Source organism: Hyaena hyaena, unplaced genomic scaffold, assembly GCF_003009895.1.
Source record: "Hyaena hyaena isolate Hyena2069 unplaced genomic scaffold, ASM300989v1 scaffold_3, whole genome shotgun sequence".
NCBI lineage: Eukaryota > Metazoa > Chordata > Mammalia > Carnivora > Hyaenidae > Hyaena > Hyaena hyaena.
Window position 1 is genome coordinate 5,032,063 of NW_024080635.1, and position 25,009 is coordinate 5,057,071.

The following is a 25,009-nucleotide window of genomic DNA, read 5'->3' on the forward strand; positions in this document are numbered from 1 at the left end:
TTTAAAGTCATCAACATTTTTCATTTCTGAAAAAAGAGCAGCCTAGGACTGAACATGTCTTTTGCTACGTCCTAAACCAAAGAGAAGGTATAAATCATTTTGTGAAGTGTAATGTCAAGGAATGATTCATAGACTTTCCCCTACTTTGCTTACCTTTAACAAATACCCACTTAAAACTATTTGTCCCACTTTTCCATCTTCATCTTATACAAAACCCCACACGGTTGGGAAAATGAGTCTTCAGTGACAATGGACTTCCACTTCACTTACAAGCCTTGAAGCTCTAAGCTACACTTACAATCACCAGCTTGGTCTCTATCTCTGAGACAAAAACGCTTCAAATGTAAAGCACTGACCTGAGCAATATTTATATCAAAGGAGTGCCTTATGAGAAATGGAAGGACCAGCACAATGGGAAAAGCCTGAGACGTATTTGGAGGATGTATATATAACTGAGTCCAAGAAAGTATGTCATTCTTGACAATGGCCCCATTTATAGAAATCAACGGTGCTAGCTCTATACCATACACATCCCAAGTCCTTCAACATGCTAGTAAAACACTGAATTCTATATATGAGTTCCTATATATGCACTATCTTCTGCAATGGCAAGAAATTAACAGATGGCTTCCTTGCAATATTATATTTTAAAAAAACCTCCAAAGGGATCAAGTAAAACAAAACTCTGAGTGGCAAATTAATGTAATGGAATGAAAAGCAACTTCTAATGTTTCATTCATTCTTCACAAAATTGTACATATCCTGAAGTTATAAACAACAAAATCCTCACAGCCAACTCCCTATACAATATTCAATTTCACATCTTCATCTGCCTCTCCTCTGTCAGGATTTCTTTGCCTTCTATTACTCACCGACAGCATCTGGATTTACCGGTCTGGAGACGTCACCTTGCCCCATGATTAAACTGTCTGATGGGTCTCACGACAACAAACTGTCCCGGACCAAAGAAAACTTAAGAAAGAAATCCACATAAAGAAGAGGCATGCATTCCCCTCTCAGCGTCACTGCCAAATGTCAGGAAAAAGCATGAGGTCACTTCGTTTGCTGGAGTTTCTCTTCCCTGTATGCCGGCCTGGGCACTTGTGGTTCTTACAAATGTGTCTTCACGCTGGCTCTCTTCACACAGGAATGCCTGTCATTCCAGAGCACACACTGTGAAGAGCTCAAGTGCAGGAAGGGGAGGAGACTGCCAACCACTTTCGAGCTGCCCGTGCGGCTCGGCCCGAAAAGCCACACCCACTTCTCCTGACGTTGGGCTTGGTTATAACTTGCCAGACTCACAGCTATAGAAGAATGGGAGCCTGCTGGAGAGCCTACCACAGAACTTGTAGATGCAATCACACACAAAAACATCAGGGTTATGCATAGCAGACTGATGGGAGCAGAGATCGACACAAAGGTATGTCTTCAAGACAGACTTGCCTCAAAAGTACCGACTGTGCGCACATTTCACAGCTTGCTCTAAAACTGTAGTATTTCCTACATGGGGCAGATCCAAAGCAGGATGAGATCTATGTACATGGGGAATTAATAACATTAGGAGTAATAGTTTAGGACTGAATATACCTTCTCTAAAAATAAATAGTTCTGAAAATTTTGCTTACTAAAACTGTAAATTTGAAATAAATGTTTGGCAGATATTATACAGTATTTCTCTTCCTGCTCAAGCTCAATAACCACCAAATGACCTTGGGGATTGCAAAACGATAGGGAGTGACCCCACATGTTGCATATAATACATGGAAATACCAGCTAACATGCCCCAACCAAAGGTGCATGGTTTTTTTTTTTATTTTTTTTCAATGTTTTATTTATTTCTGAGAGAGAGAGAGGCAGTATGAGCAGGGGAGGGTCAGAGAGAGAGGGAGACACAGAATCTGAAGCAGGCTCCAGGCTCTGAGCTGGCTGTCAGCACAGAGCCCGACGCGGGGCTTGAACCCACGAACCATGAGATCATGACCTGAGCCGACGTCAGATGCTTAGCCGACTGAACCACCCAGGCGCCCCAGATGCATGGTTTCTTAATGATATAACTAACTTACATATAGCCAAAGTACATGAATATTAAGGATACAGCTTGATGAATTTTTATGCACAGACATACCTGGGTATGCTAACACTAAATTTTATAAACGCAAAAAGCCATGCCTAACACAAACTGCAGCGGTTAGCCACATACTCTGGATTACTTCATTAATACCTGAAGGTAACATGGTAAACCAACACTCCAAGCACTACATTAAAGAGGGTTGACATTGGTTACTGGATTTAATCATCACCACAACTAACCATGCATCATGAAGAACGTATTATTTAACCTATTATCAGAGTAGGAAACTAAGGTTAGTAAGGTCAAGTACTGTGACTTATGTCACCAAGTTTGTAAGTGCCAAAGCCCTAATATTTCTTCAACAAATGACAGCTGCTAAAAGCAAAACAAAACAAACAAAAAACACCAAAAAAACAAAAACAAAACCCAAAGCTTTTAGTTTAAACCTTAGTATTCCAAACTGAGATAACAGAAGAATTTCTAGTATCTGGACTTTCCTTTTACCTTTCCTTAGCACCTTCTCCTTTCCGCTCGTTATTTTATCCCCTATATCTGCTTTTGCTACAGAAAAAAAATAGCGAAGGTAACAAATAAAAAACGATAAAGCCAAGGCAATAGTAAGAAAAAGAGTGTAGAAAAACTCCGGCAACATTTTAATTGTTAATACTGGTAGTAGGCAGAAAAACATTATTATGTTGACCATTAAAATAGGAAAGAGAGTAAAAGGAAAAACACATTGAAAGGATACTGTTAATGTAAGAATATCCAATACCTTCAAACCCTGGCACTTATTTATTAGCCTAAAAGCAGAGCATGTGTAACAGCAGTTTCCACACTGTAAAATGGGAAGGTAAAAGGTGGTAAATGCACTGCCCAGCACCCAGCAGGTGCTAAACACATTGAAGTAATCATCATCATCATCATCATCTCCTTCATCATGGGTGTAACACAACATACGTTTAAGGGGATGAGCTTTGGGGGCACCTGGGTGACTCAGTCAGCTGAGTGTCCGACTTCAGCTCAGGTCATGATCTCACAGTCCGTGAGTTTGAGACCCACGTTAGGCTCTGTGCTGACAGCTCTTGCTTCTTCGGATTCTGTGTCTCCTCCCTTTCTCTCTGCCCCTCCCTTGCTCATGCTCTGTCTCTCACTTTCAAAAATAAATAAATATTAAAAAAATTTTTAGTTTTATATACATACAGAAAAAGAGGGTGGACTTTGGAGGCAACTGAAATTTTAATTCCAGATATATCACTAGGTGTTAACACTAGGCAAATACCTTTACCTCTCTGTGTCTTGGTTTTCTATACTGTAAAATGGGCATAACCATACTTAGCAAGGCAGTTGTAAGGATTAAATGACATGAACATAAATAAAGCCCTCTGCAATGTGCCTGGCACATGGAAAACTCTCAATAAATGCAAGCAATAATTATCACAGTTGGTATAGTAAAAGAAAACAAGTCCAGAAAGGAAAGGCCAGGTCATGAGTAGCCAGATAATGGTACATGGCAAAAAAACATGTCATTACAAAGAGTTGAGTCAGAAACGGAAGAGGATGACATTTCTGTATCATGAATCGAGAGAGCACATTGGAAGAAGCAGGCCAAGGAGGAAGTATGAACACAATCAGGGTTGGTATTCAAAAACAGCAAGCAGATGGAACAGCTCAGACAAAACGATTACTGTGAAGAAGTTTAAACCAGGCACGTGACACACACTCACAGCCCAGAAACAGTACTGGAGAATTTAGTTTATGTTGACGGAACCACACCAGAGTACAACAGATAGATTTATGGATGCTGGTATAGCTGCTGTTTACCACCTGGCAAATTTAATGTTTATTTATTTATTTTGAGAGAGAGAGAGAGAGAGAGAGTGGGGAGTGGGAATGGCAGAGAGACAGGAAAGAGAAAGAATTCCAGCCAGGTTTTCCACACTCACAGAGCCGAGCCCAACGTGGGGCTGGAACTCATGAACTGTGAGATCATGATCTGAGCCAAAATCAAGAGTCGGCCGCTTAACTGAACGAACCATTCAGGTGCCCTAACATTGCTCTTTCTGTGGCTGGTTTGTTAGATGCAAAAGTAAACATACCTGCTTCCTAGTCTACATCAAATACTGTAATTCTTGTTCTCTGCTACCCCAACTTCCAAAAGGCAACATGGTTTACTAATGGAAGAGAACAGAGGCTCTAGAGTCACATATAACTACACAAAATTTCAGCTTTTCCATTTACTGATGGGAAACTGTCCAAGTTAGGCAACTCGGAGCAAGTTACTTAACTTACACAAGCCTCAGTTTCCACATCTGCAAAATGGAGAGAATTACTCACAGAGTTGTTGTGAGGATTAAGAGAATTTCTAAAGACGCGGGTGGATGAAGCTGCTTAAAATATCTGGCAGCCTCTCGACCCACCAGATTCTTTATATAAATGACCCCCCCAACAAATGTTTAAATTTAAACACCACAGGGGCGCCTGGGTGGCTTAGTCGGTAAAGCGTCCGACTTTTGCTTAGGTCATGATCTCGCGGTTCGTGGGTTCGAGCCCCGCGTCGGGCTCTGTGCTGACTGCCAGCTCAGAGCCTGGAGCCTGTTTCAGTCTGTGACTCCCTCTCTCTCTGACCCTCCCCTGCTCACGCTGTCTCTCTCTCTCTCCTAGAAATTAAAAAAAAAAAAAAATTAAAAAAAAATTTAAACACCACAGTTCTTTAGAAAAAACTGGGGAGGTTCTGATAAGCTTCTCTATCACTGAGGTTATATATACGGCAGGCATGAACTAATGCATGTTTACAAGCCTGCAATATGCTGGCCTGTGTTGATGGGAGAAACTGAAGTTACACAGCAGGACTGCTTTCAGCTCCGTAGAATGAAAGACCTCAGGCTAAAAAACTGGTGTTACAAACATTCTGCCTTGTTGATTTCTCTTCAAGTTTGTGTTTTGAAGACAATACGCTCTTTTTTTTTAATTTTATTTATTTTTAAATTTACATCCAAGTTAGTTAGCATCTAGTGCAATACAGATTTCAGCAATAGATTCTAGTGATTCATCCCCTTTGCATAATCCCCAGTGCTCATCCCAACAAGTGTCTTCCTTCATGCCCCTTCTCCATTTAGCCCATCCCCCCCCAGCCCCTCCAAGCAACCCTGAGTTTGTTCTATTTAAGTCTCTTATGTTTTGTCTCCCTCCTTGTTCTTATATTATTTATGTTTCCCTTCCTTTATGTTCATCTGCTTTGTATCTTAAATTCCACATTTTACTGAAGTCATATATCTGTCTTACTCTAATTTCACTCAGCATAATATCTTCTAACTTCCATCCACAGAATTGGAAAATGGCAAGATTTCATTCTTTTTGATTGCTGAGTAATACTCCATTGTATATATACACCACATCTTCTTTATTCATTTATCTGTCGATGGACATTTGGGCTCCTTCCAAACTTTGGCTATTACTGATAGCGACAGGATTGCTATAAACATTGGGGTGTATGTGCCCCTTCAAAACAGCACACCTGTATCCCTTGGTGCAATTGCTGTAGTAGTGCAATTGCTGGATCATACGGTAGTTCTATTTTTAACTTTTTTTTTCCAAAAAATTTTAAAACTTTATTCATTTTTGAGAGACAGTGCAAGTGGAGGAGGAGTAGAGAGAGAAGGAAACACAGAATCCGAAGCAGGCTCCAGGCTCTGAGCTGTCAGCACAGAATCCGATGTGGGGCTAGAACTCACTGACCATGAGATCATGACCCGAGCTGAAGTCAACGCTTAACCGACTGAGCCACCCAGGCGCCCTATTTTTAACTTTGTAAGGAACCTCCATACTGTTTTCCAGAGTGGCTGCACCAGTTTGCATTCCCACCAGCAGTGCAAATGTGATCCTCTTTCTCTGCATCCTTGCCAACATCTGTTGTTGCCTGAGTTGTTAATGGTAGCCATTGTGATGGGTGTGAGGTGGTATCTCATTGTGGTTTTTATTTGTATTTCTGTGAAGATGAGTGATGTTGACCATTTCTTCATGTGTCTTGTTAGCTATTCGGCTATCTTCTTTGGAAAACTGTTCATGTCTTTTGCCCATTTTGAAGACAATAAGTTCTTAAGGATGCGCTAGGGCTCAGGAGATGCCTCTAGAACTGAGGAGGGAGTTGTAAGAAATGATATTAAGCAGGAAAGTTTCAGGTAAGAAAGATGAAAGGATTTTTCCAGGGCTGGGTTAAGGATCTGCAGAGTCGCTTAGAATGCAGCACAGGCAGTGGGAAAGGTAGGCCCAGCTGGAAGCAAGAGTTAGCTGAATGGAGATGAGAAGGTGTGGGAAAAAGAGCTGGACCAAAAGATTCACTCACAGGTTATGAGGACAAGGGAAAGAGGGAGGTGAGAAGAGGCTATAAATGACACTGATGGAATTTTAGGCAAATATGTGACATTAGGCGGCTGAATCAAATTACTGCCAAGCTTCCTTCTGGTTCTGAAATTCTACAGCAGAATCAAACCAACAATTTAACCAATTCAATGTTCTGTTTCTAATGATGCCTCCAAAAAATGTTTTATTATGGAAAAGAGCAGTGGCCATAGTGTACTTTATTTTTTTTAATTAAAAAAAATTTTTTTAATGTTTTATTTATTTTTGAGAGAGAGAGGGAGACACAGCGTGAGCAAAGGAGGGTCAGAGAGAGAGGGAGATACATACAGAATCTGAAGACAGGCTCCAGGCTCTGACCTAGCTGTCAGCACAGAGCCTGACGCGGGGCTTGAACCCATGAACCGTGAGATCATGACCTGAGCCGAAGTCGGACACATAACCAACTGAGCCACCCAGGCACCCCCATAGTGTACTTTACACAATGAATCTAGCTCAGTGCTTGCCATATAATGCAAAATATCTACTTAATGAATTGGATTATTATTATTGGGAAACCATAAGCCTTATTTATTCATTCCACAAATATTTCCTGAGCACCTCTAAAGTATCAGGTATTGTCCCTGGTGTTGGGGACACAGTAGTGAATACAGTGAGGAAAAAAACCCATGCCTTCTTTCTAGTATGTTAGATGGTGATAAGTACCATAGAGAAAATTATTCAGGAAAGGGAAACAGAGTGGGTTGAGAGAGAGAATGCTAAATTACAAATTGTGTGAGGAGAAGGGCCTCATTGGGAAGAAGATATATAAATAAAGACCTGAAATAAAGAAATTCCTCAATTAACTTTCTCTGTCATCTTTCTCACTTAGTCATACCTCATATTATTAGGCTTCACAGATACTGTGCTTTTTACAAATTGAAGGTTTGAGACAACTGTGTGTCACTAGCTTTCCAACAGCATTTGCTCACTTTGTGTCTCTTTGTCACACTTCGGTACTTCTTGTTAATATTTCAAACGTTTCATTATTAGAACATTTGTTATAGTGATCTGTGATCAGTGAGCTCTGACTTTACTATTGTAAATGTTTTGGGGCACCATGAACCAGGCCTACATGAGACTGCGAACTTAATCGATAAATGTGTGTGTTCTGACTGCTCCACCAACTGCCTATTCCTCTCTCTCTCTCCCTCACCTCAGGCCTAGCTAGTCCCTGACACATAACAATATGGAAATGAGGCCCATTAATAACTCTACAATGGCTTCTAAGTGTTCAAGTGAAAGGAACAGTTACAGCTTTAAATCAAAAGCTAGAAATGATTAAGCTTAGTGAGGAAGACATGTGGAAAGCCAAGATAGCCAGAAGATAGGCTTCTTGGTTCAGTTAGCCAAACTGTGAATGCAAAAGAAACTAAAAATGCTACTCCAGTGAACACATGAATGATGAGAAAGTGAAATAGCCTTATTGCAGATATGGAGAAAGTTTGAATCATCTAGATAGAAGATAGCCCCAACATTCCCTTAAACCAAACCTAATCCAGAGCAAGGCCCTAACTCTCTTCAACTGTGTGAAGGCTGAGAGAGAGGAGGAAGCTGAAGAAGAAAAATCTGAAGCTAACATAGTTCATGAGGTTTAAGGAAAGAAGCTATCTCCATAAAAATGCAAGGTGAAACAGCACATGGCAATGTAGAATCGGTAGGAGGTTATCCAGAAAATCTAGCTAATTTATGAAGGTACCTACACTAAACAACACGTTTTCAGTGTAGATGGTAACAGCCTTAAATTAGAAGAAGATGCCATCTAGGACTTCCATAGCCAAAGAGGAAAAATCAATGCTGGCTTCAAAACTTCAAAGGACAGGCTGACTCTCTTGTCAAGGGCTAATGGAGATGGTGACTTTAAGTAGAAGCCAGTGCTCACTGACCATACCAAAAATCCTAGGGCCTTTAAGGACTATGCTAACTGTACTCTGCTTGTGCTCTACAACTGGAACAACAAAGCCTGGATGACAGCACATCTGTTTACGACATGGTTTACTAAATATCTTAAGCTACTCTTGAGACTTACTGCCCAATGACAATGCACCTGGTCACCCAAGAGCTCGGGATGGAGATGTACTGTGAGATTAATTTTGTTTCCGTGCCTGCTAACACAACAGCCATTCTGAAGCCCATGGATTAAGGAGTAATTTTTTTTTTTAGATTTATTTATTTATTTTGAGAGAGAGCAAGAAAAAGCAGGGGAGGGGCAGAGAGAGAATCCCAAGAGTCTCTTGAGAATCTGCACTGGTGGTACGGAGCCTGATACAGGGCTCAAACTCATGAACTGTGAGATTGTGACTTGAATCCAAATCAAGAATCAGATGCGTTTAACCAACTGAGCCATCCAGGCACCCCTCAAGGAATAATTTTGACCTTCAAGTCTTATTATTTAAGGAATTAATTTTGCACAGCTGTAGCTGTCATAGATAGCAATTCCTCTGATGGATCTGCGCAAAGTAAACTGAAAATTTTTAGAGAAGGAAAGGATTCACTAAACCACATGCCGTTAAGAACACTTGTGATTCATGGGAAGAGGTCAAAATAGCAACATTTATGGGCGATTGGGAGAAGTTGATTCCCACAAGGATGACTGTGAGGGGTTCAAGACTTCAGTGGAAGAAGTCCCTGCAGATGGGGTGGAAACAGCAAGAGAACTAGAATGAGAAGTGGAGCCTGAAGTCAGTCAGCTGAGCTGGCAGTCAGCACAGAGCCTGACGCGGGGCTCGAACCTACGAACCGCGAGATCATGACCTAAGTGAAAGTTGGACGCTTAACCGACTAAGCCACCCAGGTGCCCCTGAACCTCAAGGGCTTTTAAAGTCCACTAAAGTCTTCTAGTAATAACAAAACAGCTCTAACTGCACTTTTCATCAGTATGGCATCTACTCTCCATGGCACTAACCTACTAAAGGCACTATACTATGAGGGAACCCTAACAAGTTAAAAAAAAATGCTTCTTTTTATACAGTACTAACTAGTAAGCTATTAACACTCTTGTGTTTTTTATGTTTATTTTTATTTTTTTAATGTTTTATTCATTTTTGAGAGAGAGAGAGAGAGAGAGACAGCATGAACAGAGGAGGGTCAGAGAGAGAGGAAGACACAGAATCCGAAGCAGCCTCTGGGCTCTGAGCTAGCTGTCAGCACAGAGCCCGATGCGGTGCTCAAACACACGAACTGTGAGATCATGACCTGAAAAGTCGGATGCTTAACCGACTGAGCCACCCAGGTGCCCCTGTTTATTTTTATTTTTGAGAGAACGAGAGACAGAACATGAGTTGGGGAGAAGCAGAGAGAGGGGGAGGTACAATGTGAAGCAGGCTCCAGACTGAGCTGTCAGCACAGAGCCCGATGCAGGGCTCAAACCTACAAATTGTGAGATCATGACCTGAGTTGAAGTCGGACACTCAACCGATTGAGCCACCCAGGCCCCCCTAACACTCTTTCTTTAGTAACTGAATTACTACTTCCTTTTCTAGTAACACTCAGTTAAAGTCTTTGACAGTTAGTAACAATTCAAAGTCTAAGGAAGGAGAAGGATTAAAAAAATTTTTTTTAATATTTATTTATTTTAAGAGAGAGCGTGAGAGAGCACACGTGCAAGCAGGGGAGGGACAGAGAGACAGAGAGAAAGAGAATGCCAAGTAGGCTTCCAGCTGTTGGTACAGAGGCTAATACAGGGCTTGATCCCATGAACTGTGAGATCATGACTCGAGCTGAAATCAAGAGATGGATGCTTAACTAGCTGAGCCATCCAGGCACCCTAAGAATGGCTTTATTCTGAAGATTTACTAAGAATTATCCATTTGTTATCGATTGAAAATTAACAACCTCTATCTTATTGGCCACCCATTTACTATTTCTATTTATCCAAACAGTACTTTTTCATGAGCTGAAGGTAGATTTTATGAGTTACAGTGAAAGTGACTGAGGAGTTTTAAAGAACAAAAGTACTTTATAAGACATGATATTCACAAAAACTAAGTCCCTAATGGCCTCTATTAAGAAACCAGAAGGTATCAATGATGTGTAGAAACTAGCCAGTCAGAAATCAAAGAGCTGCCCATCCCAGCGTTTTGAAACAAGTTAAATGTTCCCCAGTAAAGTGGCATTCACTGCTGATGACTCAGAGGGATGACTATTAGCCACTGCCACTTCTCTCTTTCCTTCCCTCTCTTTCATAACTCTAACTCATCTGGCCCTCAATTTCCCTTTAAGTGAGAAGAAATCTAAACATTACCAAGGAATATTCTGAGCCACATATTCAGAAAGAATATAATGTCTGATAATAGCTATAATGTTTGTAAAAGTTATTCAGAAATATCTAATGAGGAATTTCCTTAAATATTCTTTTCTAGAACATGTGGAAGAGAATAAAGCGTGCATCGTCTACTAAATAAAAATTCTGAGTAATGAACACCTGGCTACCCTATGAGTCAACAGTAATTCCTGTAATAGGAAACAAGGTTGATTATATCAGTGGTGTTTCTATCAACCTTGCTCTAGCTAGTAACTCAAATGAACTTTATTCTTTTTTTTAATGTTTTTTTATTTATTTCTGAGAGAGAGAGGGAGGGAGGGAGAGATGGAGAGAGGGAGGGAGAGAGAGAGAGAGAGACAGACAGACAGACAGCGACAGCATGAGCAGGGTAGGGTCAGAGAGAGGGAGATACAGAATCTGAAGCAGTCTCCAGGGCCTGAGCTAGCTATCAGCACAGAGCCTGATGCGGGGCTTGAACCCAAGAACTGTGTGATCATGACCTAAGCCGAAGTTGGATGCTTAACGGACTGAGCCACCCAGGCATCCTGAACTTTATTCTTTGATTTCCATGTATGAGGTATCCATCTCTTTTGTAGCATTCTCTTCCTTCAAAAACCTCAATCTTTCACAATCTCAAATTCTGGGAGATGAAGCACAGGGGCAAAAAAAATTGCATATAATTTCTGAATTCAAATTCAGAGAAACATTATGTTTTGGATTACACAAAATCATGCTTCTAAAACTTGTTTTTAAAAAAAAAGTAATAGGAGGCGCCTGGCTGGCTCAGTCGGTACAGCATGCAACTCTTGGTATTGGGGTTGTGAGTTCAAGCCTCATGTTGGCTGTAGAGATTACTTAAAAATATAATCTTCAAAACAAAATGGGGTACTGGGTGAATCAGTCGGTTAAGCATCTGACTCTTGATTTCAGCTCAGGTCATGATCCCAAGGTCATGGGATTGAGCCCTGCAGCAGGCTCCATGCTGAGCATGGGGTCCCCTTAAGATTCTCTCTCTTACCCTCTGCTCCTCTCCCCGACTCGCCCTCTCTCTTTAGGATAAAAAAAAAAAAAAAAGAAGAAAGAAAAGGAACAGTGGAACACATTAACACTTTAGGACAACAATCTGGTGAAGTCAGATTCTGCTCACTTGTCTACACTAAAGCAACTAGCCTAATTCTAGTCTAACCTTTTGGAAAAGCTAATCTTTTTTTTTTTTTTTTAATATTTTTATTTATTTCTAGGAGAGAGAGAGAGAAACAGCGTGAGCAGGGGAGGGTCAGAGAGAGAGGGAGACAAAAAAAAAAAGGCTCCAGGCTCTGAGCTGGCAGTCAGCACAGAGCCCGACGCGGGGCTCGAACCCACGAACTGCGGGATCATGACCTAAGCGAAAGTCAGACGCTTAACTGACTAAGCCACCCAGGCGCCCCTGGAAAAGCTAATCTTTTTTTTTTTTTACAAATAGTTTATTGTCAAATTAGTTTCCACATAACACTCAGTGCTTATCCCCACAAATGTCCTCCTCCATGCCCATCCCTCCTCCCCACCACATCCATCAGTCCTCAGTTTTTGTCAGCATTCAAGAGCCTCTCATGGTTTGCCTCTCTCCCTTTCCCCCACCATTTCCGCCCTTCTTCTCCCCCTTGTTCCTCCGTTAAGTTCCTCCTAATCCTCCTATACGTGCAAACATATGATATTTGTCCCTCTCTGCCTGACTTATTTCGCTCAGCATAACACCCTCAAGGCCCATCCACATTGCTACACATGGCCAGATTTCATTGTTTCTCATTGCCATGTAGTATTCCATGGTATAGATAAACCACATCTTCTTGATCCATTGGTCTGTTGATGGACACTTAGGCTCTTTCCATGTTTTAGCTATTGTGGAGAGTGCTGCTATGAACATTGGGGTACATGTGCTCCTATGCATCAGCATTTCTGTATCCCTTGGGTAAATTCCTAGCAGTGCTATTGCTGGGTCATAGGGGAGTTCTACTGTTAGTTTCCTGAGGAACCTCCACACTGTTTTCCAGAGGGGCTGTACCAGTTTACATTCCCACCAACGGTGCAGGAGGGTGCCCGTTTCTCCACATCCTCGCCAGCATCTAGAGTTCTCTGATTTGCTCATTTTAGCCACTCTGACTGGCGTGAGGTGGTATCTCAGTGTGGTTTTGATTTGTATTTCCCTGATGAGGAGGGATGCTGAGCATCGTTTCATGTGTCTGTTGGCCATCTGGATGTCCTCTTTGGAGAAGTGTCTGTTCATATCTTCTGCCCATTTCTTCACTGGGTTGTTTGTTTTTCGGGCGTGTAGTTTGGTGAGTTCCTTATAGATTCTGGATATTAACCCTTTATCTGATATGTCATTTGCAACTATCTTGGAAAAGCAAATCTTTATTACGACTAATAAAGACTAGTACTGCTGAGGCTGTAAAACTGTAATCACCAAATAAAATCTTTCAAGATGCAAATTTGATTATTATTTTTTCAGCCTAAAAATAATTTCTTTTATTGAAAAAGTCCTAAATTAAACAGGTCTAATTAGCTATTAACCACTGTATTAAACACTCATCTCATTCCCAGGCCTACGCACCAAGGGCCTTCAGGATACCACCTGCCCTAAAATCCAGGGAGGAGCTGACAACCAGTTTAGTGTGCTGAGTAAAGGAAAACAAAAAAGATAAAGGGCTGAAAGAACACTTCTGAGAGTCATTCACTTGGGACAGAAAGTCTTCTGCACCTTTTAACAATTTTACACATCCCCCCAGACTGACGGAGTCTGTTTTAGAGTACAGCTTTCAAGTCTGACATCTTCCTTTGTGGGCCTGGGCCAGTAATAGTTTACTGCTTCCTGCTTCCAGTTTTGTTCCTCTCTAATCTGTCCTCAACAGGGGCGCCTGGGTGGCTCAGTCGGTTAAGCGTCCTACTTCGGCTCAGGTCATGATCTCACCATTCAAGGGTTCGAGCCCCACATCGGGCTCTGTGCTGACAGCTCAGAGCCTGGAGCCTGCTTCGGATTCTGTGTCTCCCTCTCTCTCTGACCCTCCCATGCTCATGCTGTCTCTCTCTCTCTCAGAAATAAATTAAAAAAACATTAAAAAAATTAATCTGTCCTCAACAGTGGGGCCGCAGTGATGGTTTATAACAGCACAAATTCAACAGTGTTCTTCCTGCCTTACAAAAGAAAATTCTTCAAGCCCTGATCCAAGCCTACCTTTTTAACAACCCTCTTTTCTACCTCCTCTCCCATACTTGCTCGCCGTCAGTCCTGGGACTAGTGTTCAGTCCCACTGCATCATGTGGAGTTCTGAAACTGTGACATGCTCTCCCGGGTCTATCTACGGAGGAGGGATCTGCTGTTTTAGCTTCCTGGAAAGTCCTCTCCCTCCCCACATCCCCTAACCTGGCCAAGTCCTGCGCCTTCAAATTCCAGTTTATGTGTCACTTCCTCTTGGAAGCCTTCTTTGAACATCTACCTTTTGACACTTATGACTGAATTAGGTATTCCCTCTTGTGCTCCAAAGTCACTCTGAATGTACCTCTATATACAGGGGTACACATCACTTTTGTTTTAATTATTTACTTACCAGTCTCTCCTACATATATCCTCAGCAAGTAACATGCTGCTCAGCACAAAGCAGGCATTCAGTTAATACTTAAAAACAATGGAGTCAGGCAAAGGGAGGACAGGATCTCTCACTAGTTTAGCCTACAGGTACCTCTTTCAGGTTATGGAGTATTTAAGTTGGGAAGTGCCAGGCTGGTATATTAAGTCTTAGAATTCTAGGACTTAGAATAAGTCACTTAACAATTTCATGACAAAAGAAAAGAAAAAGAGAGGCATAAAAGATTATTTTGCAAGCTATGGATTAATTCACTGCAATCTATGCTTACAGCAACACAATCTTTGATTATAGTTGGTTTTAGATTTATAGAAAAAGTGATTTTAAAAAACCCCAGCTCGGCTTTTCTTCTAGCTTCTAGGGGAAATGGAGAAACAGTTACGAGGACTAAAATAGCACCACCAGTTTTTAACCACTCAAAGCTGATTTCTTATCTCTGCTTTTTCTCCCCTTCACTCTTGTTTCCTGATCATTTCACTAAATGGTAAAAGTTCCTATCAGAAAAATCAGAACACGAAGAGATAAATACTACATATGTATTTTGTTACATATGAACATCTCTAAAAAGATCTGATAAAAAAGCTAAATCTAAGAAAGAATAAACTAAATTCAATTTCCCATGCATTCTTTCCCCTTGTTTTCTGTGAATAAGAAGCTAACACCAACTGACCCTATATTATAACTCCAGGGACTATTCTAAGTGTTTTCCATGTATTAATTAATCTAATTCTCACAACAAGCACATCAGATTCCATTTATTATCCTACTTAAGAGATGAGGAAACTGAGTCACACAGGGGTAAACTTGTCCAGTGAGTTCAAAGCTAATAAATGGCAAAATTGAGGTTCATATCTAAGTAATCTGGAGGTGAATCTCTACTCCTACTAAATACACTGTACACCTAAATATACCTTGAATTCACATAATTTATTTTTAACCTTAGAAACACCCTAGGAGGTATTACTATAACAAAAGTAAAATTCAGGCACAGGGCAGTTACACAAATTGTCCACAACGACAATGTTAAAACAAAAACAAACAGTTGTTCTCTTAGCTCAGCCCTGATATTTCCAGTATGATCACCACCAAGAATGATGCTTCTTATCATAAAACCAATCCATAAAGCAAGTTCTCAGAAAATAAATGAAAGGTCTAAAATCAAGACAGGTTGATTTGGGTCAGACACATTTCTACCACTATCCCAGCCAGTCCCAGTGTTTCTTGAGAAGCACCTTTAACCCACACCAGGGGCATTATTAGCCATATAAAACAGTATGTTTCACCACCATATACTGTGTATCTGTATGTTTAAAGTAATTAGGAAGCTCCTGGATTTTCCTATTTCCCCATGTTCTCCAAATTCTCTTGATACAGGACAAATACAATAAAAAGCTCTCCTTAAATCACCACTAAACAGGGGCGCCTGGGTGGCTAAGTCGGTTGGGTGGCCAACTTCAGCTCAGGTAATGATCTCACAGTTAATGGGTTCAAGCCCGCTTCGGGATCTGTGCTGACAGCTAGCTCAGAGCCTGGAGCCCATTTCAGATTCTGTGTCTCCCTCTCTCTGACCCTTCCCTGCTCACGCTGTCTCTCTCTCAGAAATAAAAAACGTTAGGGGGGCCTGAGTGGGTGGCTCAGATGGTTGAGCGTCCGACTTCGGCTCAGGTCATGATCTCTTCGTGGGTTCAAGCCCCGCGTCAGGCTCTGTGCTGACAGCTAGCTCAGAGCCTGGAGCCTGCTTCAGATTCTGTATCTCCCTCTCTCCCTGACCCTCCTCTGCTCACACTGTCTCCGTCTCTCAGAAATAAACAAAACATTAAAAAAAAAAAAGTTAAAACAATTTTTTAAAAAAATCGCCACTAAACAGTTCAAAGAACACAGAGAAAATAGGAAATATATATCTATACAAGCAAGTTTTGTTTTAATAATTTCCTTAAGTACAAGTCATGCTGAATAATGTGGCATGAAATTCCAGTAACACAACTCTTTTATATGTATAAAAACATTTCCTCACTCTGCCTCACACTAAGCCTTCTTAATCTCCTCTTTGAGAGCTAAAACTGTATCTTACTCATTTTTTTCCCTTCGTGGCAGCGAGGGTGGTGTACCAACAAAATGAATTAATGAATCAGTCTGCCAGCCAATCATCCATCCATCAAACCTTCTCACCTTTTGGTTGAAGTGAGGGTATAGAGTATGAACATAAATGATCAAGCAAAACTAACTGAACTTCACTGTAACCAACATTAAGTAATTGGCCTTGGATGTACTATTAGATTAAGACCAGAACCAAACAAGCACACACCTTTAGTATTGGCAAAGCTCCGCCCCCCCCCCGCCCGCAACAATGTCTTTACTTGGGTGCCACTTCATTCTTTTATTAAGATATGATTCGTAAACGTTCTTGCTATTCAAGCCCTTTGATTATTGAGCTCTAAACTGAAAAGGGGAAAGGCTGACCTCTGGGGGAAAATGGAAAAATAAAGCAGCCAGACCCATCTGTTTCACAGCATTTAAATTATTTGCGGAGATCAAAGAAAAAAACAGAAGATACAGAATCATCAAAAGAAACTTTAAAATATTGAAATAGTCCAGACAAATGTAGTATTTAATCTTTTCATGCAGTGGAAAAAAGGAAAGCTGTAGCTACAGACTACAGTCTGACCTGGTATCATTCTGGCTCTCAACAGAAAAACACTGGTTTGATGAAGAAAAAACAAAACAATCTTTAATAAGGAACTGAAGGCCATCAGCCCACCATTTCACAATCCATTATTATACTGCCATCACCTTCTTTTAATGGAAGCTTCCATTATGGATGTGTGTGTGTGTGTGTGCGCGTGTGCGCGCGTGCCCATGCACGCGCAGGCGTTTGTGCAGATGTTCACACGTGTTCTGGACTCCACTGATGTTTCAAACAGCAGTCTTGTAAAACCTATGCTTCTTTTGAGTCGAGTCAAAGCTCTACCATGAAAGGTCATTTCTTTAAAGTAAACTCTACCTCCAATGTGAGGCTCAAACTCACGACCCCAAAACCAAGAGTTGCATGCTCTAATGACTGAGCCAGCCAGGTGCCCCAGGAAAGGTGATTTTTAACATGACAGAACTCTGAACAGGCACAAGAAGACAACCACTGAGGTTGTTTTGAAATTAATGGTTTCCTGCCTAATGGAAAATGTCTATACTAGTCTCATTATCAACTTTTAAATCCCACTGACCACAATGTGAATTTGAAACAAAGCTGAGGAAATACATTTTTAAAACTAAAGATATTTACTTATTACTTAATAGTAACACATGAAAATTTCAAAACCTTTAAATACTCTTTTTGTTTAATAAAAATAATACACTTTTAAACGGAAATATGACATGAACACTGTGCTGTGTGCATTGCTCTTTATCAAAGTTATTTCTTTAGTTAAATGACCAAGAAAAGTTTGAAAAAGAAGATTAATCAAGAGATATTATTTTAGATCTTAAAATATAAGACTATAATAAAAATAATGAGGAGGCACATGGGTGGCTCAGTCTTAAGGCTGTGTCCAACTTTAGATCTCAGCTCAAGTCTTGATCTCAGATCGTGAGTTCAAGCCCCATGTTGGGCTCTAGCACTGGGTGTGAAGCCTACTTAAGAAAAGATAATAATAACAATGTACAACTGGTGGAAAAATTGACAGGTGGTTCAACAGAACAGAACATATAGTCCAAAAATATATTTGTGATCTCACGAACCTTAGCTTGCTGCAATAGCATCATAAATCAGCAAAAAAAAAAAGGCAGTTTGTTAATTTTTTCTAAGTTATATTTTATACACTTTGTTAAATACCAAAAGCAAATGTAAACTAACTTCAATTATCAGAACTGCATTAAACCTATACAGTAAATTTAGTAATACACAGCACTAATTTTCCCATTTCTTTCTTTTTTTTTTTTTTTAATATTTTTATTTATTTCTAGGAGAGAGAGAGAGACAGCGTGAGCAGGGGAGGGTCAGAGAGAGAGGGAGACACAGACTTTGAAATAGGCTCCAGGCTCTGAGCTGGCAGTCAGCACAGAGCCCGACGTGGGGCTCGAACCCACGAACCGCGAGATCATGACCTAAGCAAAAGTTGGACGCTTAACTGACTAAGCCACCCAGGCGCCCCTAATTTTCCCATTTCTTGACACAATGCCTCTATTCCCTCCTCCAATAGCAAATTTCCAGTCGTATCATAGAGGTTATGTTATAGTCATTCCTAGGTAGCTCATAATTTGGGTTGTTCATGTAAAGGACTTTTCATTCCTTTAGTTTTTTGGTATAATTTATTATACGTACATTTAAAATGATTCATTTTTGAACAATTATTTTGCATTTGGTCAGCCATTTTATTGAACTCTTTTTCAGTTGATTCTCTTGGGAGTACTTTTCTGAACAGGAAACAATACTGGCCAACAAGTATATAATTAACTTGTACATTACTGGAACTATTCCTCTGATTAATGCTTGCCTTACTGAACTAAGAACTCCCAAAATAATGTTAAATAAAGTAAACGTGTCTTGTTCCTGTCTTGTTCTTATTCTAGTGGACATTTCTTCAGTATCCCACTGGTAAGTGTGGTATTCAGAACCATTCTTTCTTTTTATTTTTGAGAGAGTGAGGGAGTGAGCGAGCGAGCAAGCGAGCACAGGTAGGGCAGAGAGAGGGAGACAGAAGATCTGAAGGAGCTCTGTCTGACCTGAGCAGATGTCAGAGCTTAACCAACTGAGCCAACCAGGCGCCCCAGAAAGAGCCATTCTTTATTACGTTTAAGCAGTATGTAAACGTCCTGCAATAGAAGAAAAGGAACTAAAAGGATATATACAACATTCATGTTATGGGTTGTCACTGGGCAGCAGTGGTGGTCGAAATAAATTGTACCTAACTTTTATAAAATGTGACTTAATGTTACCAATTTTTAAATCAATTTAGTAGGAAGGAATGTGTAGGTGCTTTTCATTTAAAAATAAATCATCAGATTCTTAAAAGATTTTAGCTGGAATAGTTGAATTTTATCAAAAATTTTTTGTCATCAGGGCACCTGGGTGACTCAGTCAGTTAAGCATCCAACTCCTGATTTTGGTTCAGATCATAATCTCGGGGTTTGTGGATTCGAGCCCAACTGCGTGGAGCCTGCATGAGATTCTCTCCCTCTTTCTCTGCCCCTCCCACTCCCACTCATATGCTCTATCTCCCCCACCAAAATAAATAAACTTTAAAAAACTCCTTAAAAAAATAAAAATTAAAAAAATAAGATAAAAAATTGTTGTCATCTCAAGAAATGAGCATATCATTTTCCTCCTGTTTTCTGATGTACTAACGTGTTATTATTTATAAATTCCGTAATATCCTTAGATCCTAAAAGAAATCCTCTTCATCATACTCCTTTAATATACTGCGAGATGTCACATATCAAATGCGGGAAAAAAGCAGTTCTAAGTTGGTATGTTAAAAATGTATAATGATACAGGTAATTTCTGGAAAAGATTGTGGAAGCAGATACATCAGAATGGTATCAGTAAGTCAGCAGTTATCACTGGGAATAAAAGTTTCTCCTTTATATCACTTTGCATCTTTGTATCTTCCAGTTTTTCTGGAAGAAATATGTGTTGTTTTTGTAATCATAAAAAAAAGCAATAATTATTTGTTGGATTTAATCTGCAAGTACTTTATACAAATTTTCTACAACTATATTCATTGAGTTGAGAAATGTCACTTTTATTTTTGTACCATCTTTGTCAGCTTTTAGTTATCAAGTATCAAGGTATCAAGATCTTGTTAACTTTATAAACTAGATGGGTGTATTTTTCTTTTTTCCTATTCTCCTGTAGTTGATACAGCATTATAATTATTTGTTTCTTCACACTATGAATGAAATTATCATTAAACCCACTGAGCTTAGACACATTTTAACATTACTTCCATGACTATTAGTCTATATGAGATTTTTGTATCTTGAGTCACTTTGGTAAATTATATTTTCCTAGAAACTTGCTCAAGTCATCAGGAATTCATCAAAAGTGCCAAAGTAATTTAGGAGACAACGAGAATGTTTTCACCTTTGTACCATATCCAAAAATTAATTTGAAAAGAATCACTGACCTACATGGAAAACCTAGAACTATAAGACATCTGGAAGAAAAAATAAAGAAATCTCTGTGACACTGGGTTAAGCAAAGATTTCTTAAAAGACAAAGAGCATTAACTATAAAAGAAAAAACTGGATGGCATCAAATTAAAAACTTTTGCTAATCAGACAAGCCACAACCTGGGAGAAAACACATGTATCACACATATAAAGAACTTGCACATGAACCATGTAAAGAACTCTCCCAACTCATTTATAAGTCAATTTTTAAAAAGAGGAAAAAATCTTAATAGATAATTCATCAAAGATACAGATGGCACATAAACACATGACATGTTACTCAATTAGTCATGAGGGAACTGCATGTTAAAGCCATAATGAGAAGCCACTATTAGAATGACCAAAATCCAAAACATAGACAACACTAAATGATGGTGAGGCTGTGGAGCAACAGGAAGGCTCATTCACTGCTGGTGAGAATGCAAAATAGGTCAGCCACTTTGGAACACAATCTGGCAGTTTCTTACAAAACTAAACATACTTTTACCGTATGTTCCAAAATTGTACTCCTTGGTATTTATCCAAATGATTGAGGGGTGCCCGGGTGGCTCAGTCACTTAAGCATCCAACTTCTACTCAGGTCACGATCTCACAGTTCGTGGGTTTGAGCCCTGCGTTGGGCTCTGGGCTGACAGCTAGCTCAGAGCCTGGAGCCTGTTTCAGATTCTGTGTCTCCCTCTCTCTCTGACCCTCCCTGCTCATGCTGCCTCTCTCTCTCTCTCTCTCTCTCTCAGAAATAAAAAAACATTTAAAAAAATTAAACTAAACAAATAATTGAAAATGTATGTCCACACAGGAACTGGCACACACATGTTTTAGCAGCTTTATTCATGACTGCTAAAACATGGAAGTAACCAAGATGCCCTTCAGTAGCTGAAAGGATAAACTGTGGTATGTCCAAATAACAGAATAGTATTCAGCACTAAAAAGAAAGGTGCTATGAGGCCATGAAAAGACATGGAGGAATCTTAAATGCGCATCACTAAGTGAAAAAGGTCAACCTTAAAAGGTGATAAATCCAAATATGTGACACTCTGAAAAAGCTATGAAAGGAATGAACTACTGATATACTCTATAGCATGTATGAATCTCAACAGCATTATGCTAAGTGAAAAAAACAACAACCAGAAATGGCTATGTGTCATACAATTCTGTTTATATAACATTATGGAAAAAGGGACAGAACGCAGATCTAAGGGGTTGTCAGCAGCTAAGAGTGGAGGGAAGAGATTGAGATTATTTAAAAAGGTAAGCAGGGAGGGGCACCTGGGTGGCCTAGTCTGTTAAGTGGCCAACTTCGGCTCAGGTCATGATCTCACGGTTCCTGGGTTCAAACTCCGGACTGGACTCTGCATGGACAGCACAGAGCCTGCTTGGGTTTCTTGTTCTCTTGCTCTCTGCCCCTCCCCCACACATACACTCTCAAAAATAAACAAACATAAAATTTAAAAAAATCTTTTATTTACTTTTGAGAAAGAGAGACAGAGTACGAGCAGGGGAGGAGCAGAGAGAAACGGAGACACAGAATCCATGAAGCAGGCTCCAGGCTCTAGGCTGTCAGCACAGAGCCCAACACGGGGCTTGAACCCGTGAACCACGAGATCATGACCTGAGCTAAAGTCAGACGCTTAACCAACTGAGCCACCCAGGCGCCCCTAAATAAACATTTTTTAAAAAGGTGAACAAGGAAGTTCTGTGGTAAAAGAAATACTCTATATCCTAATTATGGTAGTGGTTATACCAACTTCCATGTTTTTCAAAACACAGGAATATATACCTAAAAAGAGTAAATTTTATTGTATGTAAATAATATTTCGATTAACTAGACATAAGTTAAAAAGAGGTGGGGGGGTAGGGATCCTAAACAGCACCTTGTAACTGCTTAACCCAGACTGAAAGCTCCATAAGAACAGGGATCAGGGGTGCTTGGTTGGCTCAGTTGGAAGAGCATGTGACTCTTGATACTAGGGTTATGAGTTTGAGCCCCACGTTTGAAGTAAAGATTACTTAAAAAAAAAAAAAAAAAAAAAAACCCAAAACAGGGATCATGTCTTATTCATGTTTATACCCTTAGTGCCCCAAGATATTACAGCTATTATATATTTACTATGTGTTTGGCATCATGTTACAAATATTATAAGCATTAATTCATTTAATTTTTTTAAAGTATATTTAATTATCTTGAGAGGGAGAGAGAATCTCAAGATGGCTCTGTAATGTCAGCACAGAGCCCGATTTGGGGCTCAAACCTAGGAATCATGAGATTATGACCTGAGCCAAAGTCCAACGCTTAACCGACTGAGCCAGCCAGGTGCTCCTAATTCATTTACTTCTTATAGCAACTTTGTGGAAAATGCAAAACCCATATCCTTATTTTATAACATAAACTGAAGATCAAAGAGTAAGCGTATTGCCAAAGGACACAGGCAAGAAATGGCAGAACTGGGATCTGAACTCAAGTTTGTCGGACTCCAGATCCAAGAGCTTAATTGTTAGGACATGCTGTCTTGCTGATTTTGCTCAGTGTTTACTGAACACTGAATGGATGAGGAACATGTCAATTGTGCTGGAGTTTGATAGGGTAGGCTGAATCTACTTCATGAGAAGAATAAAATATCTTATATTTCAAAAGGCCACATTATTAACATGGTTATTTAGGCACAGTTAAGCTGTGCATGTAAAATGACCAGTATAGTATTTAATTCCCATTAACAAAACCTTTCTACTATCTTTTACCTCCTTTAAGAAATTAGTTTTATAGGGGTGCCTGCGTGGCTCAGTCAGTTAAGCATCCGACTTTTGATTTCGGCTCAGGTCAAGGTCTCATGATTTGTGAGACTGAGCCCAGAGTGGAGCTCTGCACTATCAGTGCAGATCCCGCTTGGGATTCTCTCTCCCCTTCTTTCTACTCTTTCCCGGCTTATGTGCATGTGTGCACACCTTCTCTCTAAATAAATAAATAAATAAATAAATATTAAAAAAAAATTAGTTTTATATACTTTAGCACTGATAAATATAAAGAAGAATGCAAATAGAATCCCTGTTTATGTTTTGAAAAATAAAAGTAATACAGTGGCAACTGGGTGGCTTAGTTGGTTAAGCATACAACTCTTGACTTCGATTCAGGTCATGATTCATGACTTGTGAGTTGGAGCCCTATGTCAGGCTCTACACTATTAGTGTGGAGCCTGCTTAGGATTCTCTCTCTCTTTCTCTCTCTCTGCCTTTTCCCCCACTCACACCTTCTCACTCTCAAATCTTTAAAAAAAAAAAAAAGTAATATATGTGCATAGTTAAAAGATGCAAACCATACAGGAAGATACAAAATGGTAAGTGAAAGCCATCCTTCTCTCCTATTATTTCCTTTTCATTTTAATTATTATTATTATTATTTATTTGAGAGAGTGTGTTTGTACTAGAATAGGGGAGAGGCAGGGGAAGGGAAAGAGAGGTGTTGTTTTTTTTTTAATTTTTGTTAAATGTTTATTTTTGAAAGAGAGACAGAATATGAGCAAGCGAGGGGCAGAGAGAGAGGGAGACACAATCTGAAACAGGTTCCAGGCTCTGAGCTATCAGCACAGAGCCTGACAGGGGACTTGAACTCATGGACCACAAGACCATGACCTGAGCTGAAGTCAGATGTTCAACTGACTGAGCCACCCAGGTGCCCCAGAAAGAGAATCTTAAGTAGGCTCCATTCTCAGTGAAGACCCAACACAGGGCTAAATCGCACAACCCTGGGATCATGAGCTAAGCTGAAATCAAGAGTCAGAAGCTCAACCCACTGAGCCTGCCTGGTGCCCTTTAATTTTTATACTCATGGCCTATGCTGTGTCCATCACAAATTGATAAGGGTTCAGTATGCAGAAGTAAATTCAGATGGAAATCAGTGTACACAATTAGTCAACTTATCACACCTGCTATGGTGTAGGGAACAAGGAGTAGTCAGAAGGGATGAAAAGTGGTGAGAGTATATGGGAGATAGTCCAGAATGTCAGCACTACTACTTTCCAGGCCTGCATTTCTACTATGGCTCATCTTTTTGTACCGACAGGAAAAAAATAATTACAGGATATCTGTGCTATTAAAGTTTACAGAAGCTGGTGTTCTGTGCACTCTATTTCCCTGAAGACTGGCTATTCTACTTTACACAGAAAATTTAAAACCACTATAAGAAATACATACAAATATATGTTGTGTGTTTACTCTTGGGCAGTGGAATATAACAACAAAAAGATCTTGCTCTCCTTAAGTTTATAGTCCTGGTGGAAAGGAAGATATTTAATATATATTTGTAATAATGCTTTTTAAAGTTTGTATTCAAAACCACAGGAAAAAAAACAGAACTAATATCATTCTTGGCATAGTTTAATTCCAAAGGAATTTATCTCCTACTCCCTAAGGATCCCAAAACTAATTAAGTTTGTATTTTGGTCTTCATTCTTAAAGAGGAGGGAGGAAGGGATTGCGTTATTAACACATTTTGAGCTTCAA

The 25,009-nt window shown here is 39.9% G+C and overlaps 1 protein-coding gene across 6 annotated transcripts in view; it reads right to left on the reverse strand.

Moving 5' to 3' along the window:
* The window catches only part of PHACTR4 (phosphatase and actin regulator 4), a 109,425-nt gene that overhangs the window by 48,149 nt on the left and 36,267 nt on the right, over positions 1-25,009 (reverse strand). For 2 of the 6 annotated variants that reach the window (XM_039231886.1, XM_039231855.1), the window contains exon 1: positions 873-1,124. The exons of the other annotated variants lie outside the window; for them this stretch is intronic. In XM_039231886.1, coding sequence (XP_039087817.1) covers positions 873-918 — 46 coding nt within the window. In that variant the 5' untranslated portion in view covers positions 919-1,124. Of the gene's footprint in view, positions 1-872; positions 1,125-25,009 lie in introns of those variants that run through there. 6 annotated transcript variants of the gene reach the window in all.